Below are 15,284 nucleotides of genomic sequence, written 5' to 3'. Positions count from 1 at the left end.
TCCCTCCCCGCAGAATGTACTGCGGGGCTCGACAAAACGCATGCCCATTGTCAGGGGCGGCTCTAGGATTTGTACCGCCCCAAGCAGGGCGGCACGCCGTGGGGGGCGCTCTGGTGGTCGCCGGTCCCGCGGCTCCGGTGGACCTCCCGCAGACATGCCTGCAGAGGGTCCGCTGGTCCCGCAGCTCCGGTGGACCTCCTGCAGACGTGCCTGCGGAGGGTCCGCTGGTCCCGCGGCTCCGGTGGACCTCCCGCAGACGTGCCTGCGGATGCTCCACCGAAGCCGCGGGACCAGCGGACCCTCTGCAGGCACGTCTGCGGGAGGTCCACCGGAGCCGCCTGCCGCCCTCCTGCGGGACGCCGCCCCAAGCGCGCTTGACACGTTGGGGTCTGGAGCCGGCCCTGCCCATTGTTCAGGGGACTTTAGTCTGCTCTGAGTCACAAAGAGGTGGTGAAAACACAACAGCGAAGCAAGGGGATTGTTGGCTGAATGTTATAAACCGACCCACGTGCCACCCTGAAAAGTCGAGAGGGGCGGGTCTCCCCAATGCCCAAACCCAGAGGAAATTAGAGGAGGGGAGTGGTGTTTGATAATGATTTCTATGGGAAACCGCCTCTGTTTGGTGGCTCTTCCGCCCACCCCCAGCATTCAAAAAGTTGTGTTTGTAGCTGTGACTGTCTCTATGCAGTAGATAAAATGTTTAGACATGAAATGGACTTTGCCTCACCAGGGAACCAGAGAGACTACCTTGTGTAAGAAGCTGGGCAAACAGAAAGACTGATGGACATAGAGAGTTGGATTGATCGTGGATGGAGGCTGATTTCAGAGGACCTGAAACGTTTCACAGCAGCTAAGAACGGGCCCAATAGAGTTAGACCAGAGCTGCGGTGATGGGTCAGAGATCAGAACCTCGCCCCGTGTCTTTTACAGCATGTTTCCAGCTGCAGGAAATCCTGGTACAATTTTTCAAGTTTTGTGGGGTGATTTGTTTTATTGACAACACATATTTTCATATAAAGGTTGTAAATTCATGCATATATTAATTTACATAACTATAACTGAGATAATAATGCATCAGGTTTGGGAAGAGCAGAAGGAACTGAACTTGGCAGAGAAGTTTCATAAAAAGAGTCGAGTAGAAAAACAGCCTCTGAGACCCTCGGTGTGTGGGAGCACCTTGATCACTTCTTGTATTGCCGGAAATGCAACTCCGCCCCAGCGTGGATCTCGGAGCACAGTGATACATGGTTCTATCTTGGCGGGACACAGCCTCAATCTTCAAGAGAACTGTCTTATTAGAGTCGAACAAAACTGCTGAAAAGTTTCCAGAAGTGAAGATGTTCTTCTCAGCAGGAGATTGATGCGCTGTCAATAAATGCTGGGGTGGTTGGTTCGGATACTGATGAAACCAGAAGAGCTGCTGAAAGAGGTGGTGAAATTACACTGCAAAGTGGCGGGTTGCCCCTCTGAGATTTGCATTTCTGCAGAACACTGAAACATAGAATTACTTTGAACAAGACCTGTGGAAAGAAAAAACAGTTTTACACAAAAATCTCTGATGATCTGATGTAGAAACTGGTTTCCATTTTAAAGCAAAGTATCTCGAAAGGAAAGCAAAGTTCTTTCTATTAACTCATACAGTTATCTGGTTCAGAGAATCTAGTTTTCTTTAAAAAAAATGTGGGATTTTCAAAAGATCTTTAGAAATGTGGGTGCCTATTTCCCCTAGGCTTCTTTGAAAATTATAGGCTGTTATAACAGGATTTTTGTAGCTCTTAAATACAATATATGAAATAAAAATGATCATTTATCTCACCTGACATCACGAGTAGAGGACAGAAGGTAGAAGACCATTTTGCAACTTGAAATTATCCTCCTTTTTGCTAGACCCTTTATCCAATTATAAATATAGTTCTTCCTCCTGTTTTGTTTATTAAAAGAAAATGTATGCTGTAAAAGAGTCCTCTCTGTGACTTCCCGCCTTCCTTCTCCTCTGTATGAAACGAGAGTCCCGAAGAAGATGCTATCCAGGGGAGTGATCCGTCCCCTGTCTTCCAGTCCCAGGTTCTGGCAGTCAGAGGCTTAGGGACTCAAAGAGCATGGGGCTGCATCCCTGACCATCCTGGCTACTAGCTATCGATGGACCTCTCCTCCACGAGCCATTCAGATATTTCTCTAGACGAGGGGAGGGTTATTTACACATGGAGTTTCTCACGTTTCTCTAAAGGGATCATCAGTTATTGATTTGGTGCAGGCGTCATTGAGAGAAATGTTCTGGCCCCTGTTATGCAGGAGGTCAAACTGCATGTGCATAATTCTTCCTTTTGACCTTGAAAATCTGTGTAACTCCGTGTTACTTGTCTCCAGAAGAGGTTATTTTAGGAACTCGGTTATTCCTACAAGCCATTCCTTAGTTACAAGAGTCTGCGGAAAGTGTTTCATTACTTCCTAAGGGAAAAAATAATCTTCTCACTAGATTTCACCATTTAAAACCTGCTTAGTGTAAAGTACTGTCAGTATTAGTGGTTGTAACTCTGCCATAGCCAGTCCCAAGCCGGGTTGGAAAAGCAGGAGAGTTGGCATCAGGCTGGCAGCCAGCCATAAAACTTTGCCAAATAAATCCATGAAATGAGTCCTCTATAAGCCTTATATGTAGGCTTGGAAGAATTCGATTTTAGCAGTAGAAGTAAAAAATGTGGATTTCACCATATGCCAGACAAGCCCGGGTACAAGTACTTCCCTTGATAACCCTTTGCCTCGCTGTAAAATTCAGTTAAGAAAAATTCTGCTTGGAAATGTACTGGGGTTTGATTTAAGTCTGTTTACTTTGACATATGAAATGTTTCAGTGGTCACATCGATTTAACTTTTTTGATCTCCGAGTCTTCTGTCATTAAATAATTGTGCAAATCGCTCAAGTTCTGCGATAAGTGCGAGGCATGAGGAAGAGGAGCACTGTGGGTACGTCTAAACTCAGCTGATATCGGGGCCCCATTGTCCTGGGTGCTGCCCAGACACTGGTAGAGACAGACCCTGCTACGATTAAACATTTGGGCTGGGATTTAGGAGCCCGAGGAAGGGCTCCATTCAGTCACAGGTATTTATGGATGCATGTATCCATTTGTTTTGATGGGTGGCATCTTCAAGAGACCTGCAGGCATTCGTGTGTGTGTGTGTGTGTGTGTGTGTGTACACATTCTGTAATCTATCTGCGAGATGTTGACAGGGATGACAGCACCGAGCTGTCTGAGCTGTGGCCCAGCGCTACATCCCTCACTGGGGGCGAATGCTGGGTCCTGGAGATGCGCTCTCTGGTCCCTTGTCCATGCCGAGCCCCTGAAGGTGAAGGGAAGGGCACGGTTTTTGTACAGCTCTGCTCCGTGGCTCTGTCACTGTGCCTGCTGCAGGGCGCAGAGATACACCGCGGTGTCCGCCAGCTCCAGGGCTGTGATGTTCAGAACGGTGGAGCTGTCAGCAGCCTGGGAAGAAAACCTCTCCTGGGCGAAACTTGCGGTATCACTGAACGTGCTTCCTTTTGCTCCTCTCCGCAGGATGTACTGCGGGGCTCGGTTCGGGTACTGACGGTACCAGTAGAGATAGACACCGGAAGTGTAGCTGGTTTCATAAGAACAGCTGAGGGTCACGGAGCCGCCTTCAGCTCCAGACATCTGGGGTTCCCTGGGCTGGATCGAGTCACCCAGCACCGCACCTGCAACAAGAAATAAAATATTCTTGTTGTATGCAGTCTGAGCGCTCACCACGATAACCTTAGACAGGCAGATTGAGCGAGAGGAGATAGGGGGCAGAAAGAGACTGCAAAGAGAGGGGGAGAGAGATGGGAATAGGGAGGCGGTGTGTGTACAAAGAGAGAAAGAGAAAGAGATTCTGGAGCAGTGAGGCAAATTCTACGACTAACTACCTGGATATAGAGTGAAAACAAAAAGGCCGAACATCAAACGTTTGCTCATTGTGTTAAGGAAAGTGGCTCCGATTTCAATTCCACCCTGAACCCTTCAGCCCTGAAGAGACAGCATCCTTCCTGAATGTTACAGACTCGCCCAATTTCTTCAGCCACTGGCCTAATGAGGGGCGTATGTAGAACCCAGAGCCCTTCCTAGCCCAGGGGAAATGAGGCGTGGTTGGTTTCGCTTCTGAACAACGTTCTCGCCTTCCTCACCCCTCCTTTAACGTGTCTTGATTTGCTGGTAAGTGCGACTCTGTTTGCAGGCGGTTACATTAAGTAGGAAGCACAGTGACTGGTTGTACATAGAGTAAATTACACGTCGGAGAAATCTAGGACCCCACCTCCCTACGACCATTTTCTCAACAATTCTTGGTTACTGGTGCACAGTGAAGAGAGAGTCCCACGGATTTTTTTTCCCAGTAGAAATTGCGCCTCTAGCTTTCGTGCCTCGGAAAATCCCCGCTTCCACAAACATCACATTTAAATATCCAATGGACAAAGGCTTCAAAGCATTCCCTGAATATCCAGAAAAACAAGGAGGAGTCCTGTGGCACCTTAAAAACTAACAAATAAACTTATGCCCAAATAATTTGTTAGTCTTCAAGGCGCCACAGGACTTCTCGTTGTTTTTGCTGAAACAGACTAACACGGCCACCCCTCTGAAACCTGACTATCCTGGTATCTGAGTTGGTGTAGGTATCCCCCTTCCGGGAGTCCTCTAGGTTATTGAGAACCTGCCACCAACCCTCCAGATGTAAAATTTTTAGGATTGTTACAAACAGTGGGGATCTGTGTTCAACTGTGACTGGGCAGAGAGGGGGACAGAGAGATGGGTGGGAGTACAACCATTTCATTAAAATGGAAAGGACTTCAGTCTTGCTGAGAAAAATGCAAATCTATTTTCGTTTGTTTTGAGCTTTTGTTTATCTGAATTGGGTTGTGCTGGATTCGACTGGGTTTGGTGTGTGTGTGTTGGAATGGGTTGAGTTGAACCGGGTTTCGTTGTTTTGTATTCCTTTGGTTTGGGCTGTAATCACCCGAGCTGGGTCTGGGGTTGAATTTCATTGAGTTGGGTTACGTCTCTTTGGATTGGATTTGATTGGATTGTGTTGAGATCGGTTCAGCGGGATATAGGGTTCAGCCAGGCTGGATTGATTGAGGGTCGGTTTGGACTAAAGTGGGCTCAGGTGTATTGGATTTCAAGGGGGGCGGGGTGCGTGAATGCATGGCCATGCGTCTTGCAGCCTATCGGTTACACGTGTATTGACAGAGTTCTCTTCTCTAGAAGTGCCAGACTTGTTTTCATAAACTCGTTCCCTGATCTATGTCATTACAGGGGGGAGGCTCCTGAATATATGAAATTATATTAGTGACAACATATTATTGAAAGTTAAATTAAATTGGAGCCCCTGTTATAGCACTTGCCACTTATGCCTTTTCAATAAGAAAAGTATTTTAATCCAAAGAATCTTCATTAATAATAAAAAAATCAGAGGGATATACAGTAGGGCAAAGTGCAGGAACTAAAGTTTCTTACGTTTAACAAAATATCAGGGAAAAAACATTTTATTTTAAAGAACAGATTTTACAAACACCTGTCAAGGATGATCCATGTACATTTGGTCCTGCCTCATCACAGAGGGCTGGACTAGATCGTCTCTCGAGGTCCCTTCCAGCCCCCTGTTTATACGATTCTATCATAGTGTGGTAAACAACCCCCCGCTCACTTATTGTACGAGCGGAGGTGCAGTTCTCCCCCACTGTGGGTCTCAGAGCACAGTAATACACAGCGCTCTCCTGGTGAGAAACAGCCTCAATCTGGAAGGGAACCGTCCTATTACCCATGTACAAAGATGCTGAGAATTTTCCCTGGACAAGCGTCTGATCCGGAGCACCAAATTTCGCTTTAGTCAGTATATGCTGGGGAGGCCGGTTCGGATACTGCCGGTACCAAAACAGATACGGGTTTGTGTCAGCGGTGGTGAAATTACAGTGTAAAGTTACACTTTGTCCCTCTGAGACTCTCACTTCTGGAGGAGACTGGTCCACGGAGTCACTTTGTGCAAGACCTGTGGGGGGGGAGAAAAGCTTTAAACATCGATCTATGCGTGTCTAGAACTTCTAAACTCAGTGCCACTTGGACCCCTCACTCCCTTGTGCTCCTGTGAAAAGTTCAGCCGGTATCGTCGGTCTGAATCACTCCTCAGAAACATCCCTTCTTCCTCCCAGCAACCTGATGACTTAGCTTGTGATGCTAATCTGGCTGTCTCTTGGCAAAGGAAAATAAAATTCCTCCTACGATTTCTTTGTTCAGAGACCTTTATTTTTTTCTTTGTAAATGCCTTTACTTCAAATGAGTGTTTAGTCTCACCTGACTGTGGAAGCAGAATCCAGAGCTGTACAGCCACGTACAAGAGCATTTTGCAGCTTCAGGTTATCCTGGTGTTGTTACTGAGATCTGCCCCTAGTTATAGAATATCTCCTCCTCCTCCTCCCCTGTGTTTTTGAAAACGATCATTACTGTCCTAGAGCTGAAACCTGCTTCCTCCGTGAACTTTCTCTCCTTCCTCTCAGCTTGTGACGCTACACAACGAGGCAAACTCATTCAGCTTCTGGTTCCAAGTTACTGTACTACATATATAAAATGGAATGTAAAACATGGATGATGTGAAGGTGTAGCGCGCCCTCTAGTGGATGTAAAACAACAATGAAACACGCAAGAAAACCATGCGCTCATCTAGGATATTTCATCTGGGGTCTCTCTTCAGAGGAGTTTTGAAAACGAGGCCATTCTTTCGTGTCTGAATTAGGGGAGAGTTGCCGGTTTTTGCAAGTTACCCCCAAAAGATACAAATTAATCTGCCTTTGAGTCCATGCTCTGCTACAAATTTCCTGAGTGACTTTTGACGAGTCATTTAGGGTCTGATTATTATAGGTACTAAGGTGCTTAATGAAGCAAAATAGAGGCTTACTGGTATTTAAAAAGCTACTAGATGCTTAACTCTCATTGAATCCCTCTAGGCGCCTATCTTCATCTTCACACGCTTAAGGGCTCATTTCAAAAAAGGACGTAGGCACCTAGGATCAGGCCTTTCTGGTATTCACAAAACCCAGGTTCAGCTTCCCCCAAGCCCTGTAGTGGCCTAAAATCTCTCAGTGCCTATTTTTTTTCAGTAAAAGTTTTTTTTTGAGGCGGGGGGGGGGGGGCTTGTTTTATGTTTTTGCATCTGAGGATGCGCACTGCCAAGACAGGACGTGGAGGCCTAAACCCCCGAGTTATTCCCAAACTGGAGGAATATGGGTGATTCTGCACCTAACTCACCCGCTGGGTCCTGCCCAGTAAGTGTGCCCAGACCTCGCCTATCGGATCAGCCCCCATAGGCAGTTTACACACAAGCTGGGAGAGAGGAGGAGCCCCTCCCTCTTTCCATTTATCCCCGTTTTTAGCGCACTCACCTGGAATGTAGGAGACCCCTGTTCAAGTCCCCCACTTCCGTCTGAGAGGGAGCAGAGATTTGAGCAGCGATATCTGTATCCTTGGCGGTGAGTATCCCAGCTGCCGGGCTATGGGATAGTCGGGGGACGGGGGAGGCTCCCTCAACTGGCCTGAAAGAGCTATTCCCCTGTGAATAAAGACTGGAAGAGTCATAGCCGGGGTGGGGGAGGGAATAAGTCTGTAGCCTGGTGATGAGAGCACTTACTGGGGAGGTGGGGGGCCCAGTGCCTCTGCTCCAATAGACTTTTCAAATAACTTATCCACAATAGAACAGCTTCAGTAGAAGACACTGAGGTTCCCCCTTCCCCACCAGAATGCCCCATAGCCCAGTAAGTACCTTAACTATCAGGTTAAACGTTACAAGGGATCCCCTCCTTCCTCCCCCGCAGCTTAATGGCAAGAAAAGGTTTGCAAGTGAGACTCTAGAGAGGTCTTTCCCTACAGCCCAGATCTAGGCACCTATCTCCCCGAGAGAGGCAGGGCTTAGCACACACCACTCAGCTTGGTATCTCCCTGTTGGCTAGTTTAGGGGAGGAGCTGCCTGCCTGCTGGATTTTGTGGATCCCATTTGAAGGTGTCTGTCTCTCCCAGCTCATGGTATATGTCAGGGATCGGCAATCTTTGGTGGTGGTGGGGGGGTTGTTTACCTGCCGCGTCCACAGATTCGGCCCCATACCAAAGGTTGCTGATCCCTGGGATAGGGAGCCTGGATTTTGTGGATCCCATTCGAAGGTGTCTGTCTCTCCCAGCTCATGGTATATGTCAGGGATTGGCAATCTTTGGTGGTGGGGGGGGGGGGGGTTGTTTACCTGCCGCGTCCACAGATTCGGCCCCATACCAAAGGTTGCTGATCCCTGGGATAGGGAGCCTGGGCACCTAACTTGAGTTTTGTGAATCCCAGAAATTTTGTAGGCACCTAAAAGCATGTTCAGCTTCACCGCACCCAAGTTCCTTGGTGAGCTCGCCAGACAAACCTTCTAGAAACCTCACTCGGTACCTCACTTTCCCCGTGTATGATAAAATGGGTGCAGTAACACGTCCCAGCATCCCAGTGGTGTTTGTGAGACAAGTGCAGTAATGTTTGTGCAGTGCTGAGATTACACTGGGATACGGACCCGGCACAGAGACCCCAGAAGCAGGGAGAGGTGGTCAGTGCAGTTTAGGGCAGTGCAAAGGTAATAAAAACCTGATCTTAATATTAATCTGAACCCAAAATCTCAATCGTAAACCCTAAATCAGAATCCTAATGCTCTCCATAACTCCTCACTCTGACCATAGCCAACACTCGAATCCTAACCCCAAACCCTAACTTCTCCCTAACCATGATCTAAAGCCTAATCATAAATCTCACCCTAAACATAACCTCAGCCCCAGCCTTCAATCTAACCTAACTTTAAACAGTAATCCTAAAACTAACCCCTTCATCTAACTTTCTTCTAACCCTAATTATAAATTTAACCCTGACCCTAATCTTAAACATAACCCCGGTCCTAACCAAAACACTAACCTTAAAAGGTCTAAATCTAATTTCCACCCCCTAGCTGCTGACTGTGCTCCAACCCAGAGCATTAATCCTAACCCTAATCAACCCCAATCACGCAAATACCTATAACACTACATTCTAAGCACTAGGTGTCATAAATAAACAGATCAGGGTTAAGGTCTCTTTTACCTGTAAAGGGTTAACATGCAGTACCTGATGACCACCTGACCAGAGGACCAATCAGAGACAAGATTATTTCAAATCTCTGTGGAGGGAAGCCTTTGTGTTTTTGAGAGTGCTTTTTTGGATCTAAGAAAGAACAGTCATGTCTCCAAGTTCTCCTGGAGTAGTTTCTACTAATTAATAGTGAGTATTAATTAGAAAGGCAAATTAGTCCTTTGAGTTGTTTTCTATATTTGCAATTGTGTGTTTTGCTGAAGGAAATTCTTTATTCCTGTTTGCTGTTACTTTGCTTTCACTGAGAAAGAAAGGGGGAGGGAGGATTCTCTCCAGAGATTGATAAGTTTAGACCCTGTATTGTCTATCTTGAATTACAGAGACAAGTTACTTTCTTTTTATTCTTTAATAAATTCTTTTCTATTCAGAACTTGTTTGGTCTTTCCTTGGGTGGATTCTCAGGGAAAGAGAAGGGGGAGGTATCCCTCTGTAGTTAGATCCCGGTAGCTCTCCTAGGAAAAGGGAGGGGGGAGGAAGCAGGGGGAATGGTTTATTTCTCCTGGGTGTAAGAACTCCATGGATTTGGGGCTCTTGGAATCCCCTAGGATTTTGGGGAAGGACTGTGTCTCAATCCACATATCTGATTGAGTGGTGGCAGCTTACTAGATCTAAACTAGGATTTTAGTTTAGAGGGAAACCAAGTCAGGTCCCCACATTGGAGCCCAACAGTTCCAAGTGGGGGTGAGACTATGACATGGTGGGCAGCGGTGAGGATTTTTTCTGAACCAGAGAGCCATTGCTATTCTCTTCTCCTAAAGCAGGACTGCAGGTTAGGAGGGAGAGAGACCCCGAAGGCAAACAGACACAGGTTTTCTAACTGGTATTGTTAGAGGCAGTTTTTTTTCCAGCTGGGCTAAGCTGAAGGGAGCTATTCTCTTCTTCTAGAGCAGGAAAGCAACCTGAGAGAGGAGGAGGAGTTTACAAGTATTCAGTTTCTAACTGGTATTGTTAGAAGGAATCTTCAGCCAGGTTGGCTGGAGGGAATTGAGTTTCCAGCAGGCTTTGTTGGAAGCAGTTTTTCTTTTGGGTTGCTTGGACAGGCAGCTTAAGGAAAAGGGAGTTTTAAAGCAGTTTTTCAGGGTTAAAAGAAATCTTCAGCAAGTTTGGCTGGAGGGAATTAGTTTTTCTAACCAGGCTTTTCTTACAAGAAAGACCCCATACTGAGAGGGTACTTAGCAATTTGCAAAAGACAGTGGCAAAACAGGTTTTTCCACCTTCTTGAAAGCCAGGAGGGGGAGGTTTTTTTTTGTTTTTTTTTTTGGAAACAGATTTTCAGCTGGGTTTAGCTGAGGGAGATAAGGTTTTCTAACGGGCTGTGTTAGAAAGGAATTTTTTTTTTCTTTTCTTTTTTCTCCTTTTTCTTTCTGTCCGCTTAAAAACAGCTAGGGAAGAGGTGTAAGTTTTTCTAACAGGCTTTGTTAGAAGGACCCCACTGTGAGGTACTTAGCAAGTGCTAGAAACAGGACAAACCAGTTTTTTTTTTGGTCTTCTCAGTATATCAGCAAACAGCAGCTACACAAATGCAAATACAAAGTTTTTGTTTCTTTTCTATTCAGTCTCTCCGGGAATAGAAAGGGGTAGGAATTGGGGTAAACAGTTCACTGACTGCAGAGGGGTGTGGCCAGCACCAGAAGGCACTGTTCCCCATCCCAAGAAATTTCCCACCTACATGGCAGGTGAGGACACTGAGGCCTTCTTAAAAATTTTTAAAAGGACCTGCCATGGGTACAGCATCCCTGAAGACCAGTACAAGGACTGGTCAGGAAAGTGGACTTTTGCTGTCTATGACAATTATTCCATCCCCATGCTACTGGGGGAAGACTTGGCCAACCATGTGCAGCTGGCCAAGAGGGGGGGAGTGGTCACCCGCAGCCAGGCCAAACAAGCAGGCACTCCCATCCCTGTTCCTGAGCCATCCACCAGGACCCGGTCTGTGTTACCAGACACCCAGACAGAGGTGGTGGAACTGGATCCCATGCCAACAACTACAGCAGCCATAGTACATCCAGTCCCAGGACCGGAACTGGAAGAGCAACCAGCGGCAAAACCAGCGCCAGCACTGACGCCAGCGCTTGCAGCTCCACCGCCAGGGAGCGCCAACGGGCCTGAACTGGCAGAAGCAGCAGACAACTCTACCCAAGAGGCTCAGCCAGAGCCTGAAATATCACCTTGTGCACCAGCGGAGAGCAGTTCACAGTCAATGGAAACAACCTCATCACCTACATCACTTCCAGAGGGACCAAGCCCAAGTCCACAGTCTAAGGAGGAACTAGTGTCTCCAGCTTCAAGGAAACAGTTCCAGACTGAGCAGGAAGCCGATGACAGCCTTAAGACAGCTTGGGTGGTGGCACGGAGCAACCCACCGCCTCTCAGCTCTTCTAATCAATCCCAGTTTGTTGTAAAACAAGAACTTTTATATAACAAGATTCTTTCTGGTGGACACCAGAAAGGCCAGCATCCTCAAAAACAGTTGGTAGTTCCAACTAAGTACCGGTACAAGCTCTTAAGCTTGGGCCACGACATCCCAGTGGTCATTCTGGGGTAAACATAACCAAGGACAGGTTGGAAAAGTCCTTCCACTGGGAGGGGATGGGCAAGGACGTTGCCAAGTATGTCCGGTCAAATGCATAAAAAGTGTTCTTCAATGTCAAATACCTTGTTGTTTACATACTTAGTAGTATATGTAATAGTGCATGTGTTTTGTTAATCTGTTTATTTTAAAGTTCTAGAAGGAAATCACCGCCAGTGTGGTTCCCCCACTGTCTGCGATTTGGGGGGCGTGTCATAAATAAACAGATCAGGGTTAAGGTCTCTTTTACCTGTAAAGGGTTAACATGCAGTACCTGATGACCACCTGACCAGAGGACCAATCAGAGACAAGATTATTTCAAATCTCTGTGGAGGGAAGCCTTTGTGTTTTTGAGAGTGCTTTTTTGGATCTAAGAAAGAACAGTCATGTCTCCAAGTTCTCCTGGAGTAGTTTCTACTAATTAATAGTGAGTATTAATTAGAAAGGCGAATTAGTCTTTTGAGTTGTTTTCTATATTTGCAATTGTGTGTTTTGCTGAAGGAAATTCTTTATTCCTGTTTGCTGTTACTTTGCTTTCACTGAGAAAGAAAGGGGGAGGGAGGATTCTCTCCAGAGATTGATAAGTTTAGACCCTGTATGGTTCTATCTTGAATTACAGAGACAAGTTACTTTCTTTTTATTCTTTAATAAATTCTTTTCTATTAAGGACTTGTTTGGTCTTTCCTTGGGTGGATTCTCAGGGAAAGAGAAGGGGGAGGTATCCCTCTGTAGTTAGATCCCGGTAGCTCTCCTAGGAAAAGGGAGGGGGGAGGAAGCAGGGGGAATGGTTTATTTCTCCTGGGTGTAAGAACTCCATGGATTTGGGGCTCTTGGAATCCCCTAGGATTTTGGGGAAGGACTGTGTCTCAATCCACATATCTGATTGAGTGGTGGCAGCTTACTAGATCTAAACTAGGATTTTAGTTTAGAGGGAAACCAAGTCAGGTCCCCACATTGGAGCCCAACAGTTCCAAGTGGGGGTGAGACCATGACACTAGGTATAGTCATAGTAACATTTAATCCTTTACTCCTAAATGTAACCCAAATGCTACCCAGGGTTAGGATGGAAACAAGGGAGGGGGTGCAGAATAAAAAAGAGATATTGTAAGTACTAAAGCATAGAGATTACATGCTGAGTTCCTGACACCAGAAGTCTCAGCTATTTCAGTCCTTTGTGTTTCTGTCAGTCAGGGAGGTTTTTGTACAGCTCCCCAGGTGGCTTTGCTCACTGTGTCTCTCATGGCGCAGTAATAGACTGCAGAGTCACTCACTTCGCTGGAGTTTTTCTCCAGGTGGAAGGATTTAGAGTCTTTCTCGAGCTTAGCAAAGAACCCTCGCCTGCGTCTCTTCTCCTCCTCGTCCGAGGCTTCATATTGTGTCAGCAACGGGCGAGGGGCTTCATGGGGATACTGCTCGTACCAGAGGAACATAGGAGTAGACCCAGAGTAATCATAGGTGCAGTGGAGAAGTACGTGTTTTCCTTCCTGGATGGGAATGGTGCCTGTTGGTTGCATTACTGAGTCTCCATAGGTCCTTTCTGCAAAGGAAAATAAAATTTTAAATTGATCAGGGCTGGAAGTTTCATAGTATCGTAAGGCATTTGGGCTCCCAAACTGCAGTGTAGATCGGCTCCTCACTTCGTTAAAACCCTTATACAAATTTCAGCCAAACATAACATGAAACATTTTGCTAAGTGTTCCTCATTTCCAAAGATCTCCTTCAATTTACTACAGTTACCTACCCCCCATCCTTAAAAATTGTGTCCAGATTCCTTTTATTCTTAAACTATTTACGTCAGAAATAAAGAACCATTTACACATGAAGGAATCCCATCTCCTTTTCATTTTGTCACTTGAATAATTTTCTGTGTCCTTCATGTTGCATCTCTCTCAGCTCTCCGTTTCATACCGAGGCATCGACAGATTGGAAGAAAAGAAAAATGGAACAGAATGTATTGGCCACTGCAAAAAATATGACTTATAAAATGCAAAACCATAAAATAGTTCAAGTTCCCAAAACAAACTATACTCACTTGAACAAACGATTATCAAAACCATGAAGGAGAAAGCGAGCGGCATGGCCGTTTTAATAATTTGTTGTTTAGTAATCTTGCAAAATCTGCCCTTTTCCACATCCACAGCTGTGTCCTTTTCGTTCCCTGGTTCATAGAAGAGCAAAGACAAAAGTTTGCTTTGGATGTGACGCCTTTGAAAATGATTTATCTCTGCTTTTGCAAAAGCTTAGCAGCTGTGCTAGCGGTATGCTTGTCCCTCGTCTGTCTGCAATACCCCTCGAACGTTTTTTTGACAATGTCTGAGGAGAAGAGTTACAGGAGGAGACTGCAGAGGCCAGGAAAGGAAATACTCTTTTGTGTCACAGACAAACGGAATAGGTTTTACAGGTGTAACAGCGCCCCCGTGTGTGCTAATCTGTTAACCAGTGGGGAATATTTCTCAGGATAGCTGGAATACTTCTCCCTCTCTGGACTCCACATTGGAAGTAGTAGAGAGGAGTTTTTATAGGATCACTTAGTTTTACTCACAATGAAAACTGAAGGGTCAATTAAAATATTATCTGAGTGAGTAAAGGAAGTAAACTTCCTGCTCCAGGGTATAAAATATTGTCACATGAGTGGGGTGGGGTGTAGAAAGTAATTTTCCCTAAGGGCAGGTTCCCCCATATCGATCCAGCAAAGGGTCCCTTGTACCTTCCTCTGAAGCATCTTGTACTGGCTACTTCTGGAGACAGAATACTGGACTAGGTGGAGCCTGATCCCCTATGATCCTGTGTTTCCCCATTTCCTTTTAAATTGTGAGCAACAGTGCTCAACCTTGACCATAATCTTAAATCCTAACTCAAAATCCTAACACTAAACCTAGGTCCCAATCCTGCTATTAATTCTGAACCTTTATCCCAAGACCTTGCCCTAATTCCCCCAGAACCATAACCTAATGCGAAATCCTAATCCTAAACAGAACACCAACCTTAACCTTAAACCTAACCTAATAATTGCCACAACCCTCACCTTAACCCTAGCGTCAGCTGTAACACTATCCTTGCCTAACCCTAGTACCAAGTCCTAACCCTAATCCAAAACTCTAACCCTACTTTCCCCTAAACCTATCCCTATCCCTAATCAAATATTTAACCCTAACACATAATGGAACCCCAATCCTCTTCTAATCTTACCTCTAGCCCAGGGATCAGCAACCTTTGGCACGTGGTTCACCAGGGTAAGCACCTGGTGGGCCAGGCCGGTTTGTTTACCTGCCACGTCCGCAGGTTCAGCCGATCACAGCGCCCACTGGCCACGGTTTGCTGCTCCAGGCCAATGCAGGAAGCTCTACATCTCTCGTCCAGGTGGTTTCTTTAGAGCGCTGCATCTGTGCAGTTTCTGCACACTAAGTGGCTTGGCAGTGTGTACACCTCGGGAGTTACAGCTGCTTTACTGCACACAAACTTGCCAGTGTAGACGGGGCCTTAGCCTAGGTCCAGCAGTTCATCCCCTCCCCCTTCAGCTACAACCCTTTTGTTTC

The 15,284-nt window shown here is 46.2% G+C and overlaps 2 gene segments (V, D, J or C); both read right to left on the bottom strand.

The window, feature by feature from the left end:
• Positions 1–3,388: 3,388 nt before the first annotated feature.
• LOC120392898 lies at positions 3,389–4,002 on the bottom strand. The segment is given in 2 exon segments: positions 3,389–3,708; positions 3,919–4,002. Coding segments are annotated over 2 exon segments (369 nt in total).
• Positions 4,003–12,935: 8,933 nt separating this feature from the next.
• On the bottom strand, positions 12,936–14,058 carry LOC120392896. The segment is given in 2 exon segments: positions 12,936–13,285; positions 13,781–14,058. Coding segments are annotated over 2 exon segments (396 nt in total).
• Positions 14,059–15,284: the final 1,226 nt, after the last annotated feature.

Source organism: Mauremys reevesii, unplaced genomic scaffold (genome assembly GCF_016161935.1).
Source record: "Mauremys reevesii isolate NIE-2019 unplaced genomic scaffold, ASM1616193v1 Contig121, whole genome shotgun sequence".
Taxonomy (NCBI): Eukaryota; Metazoa; Chordata; order Testudines; family Geoemydidae; genus Mauremys; species Mauremys reevesii.
Note: the sequence above shows the minus strand (reverse complement) of the source record. Positions and strands in the feature narration are given on the sequence as shown.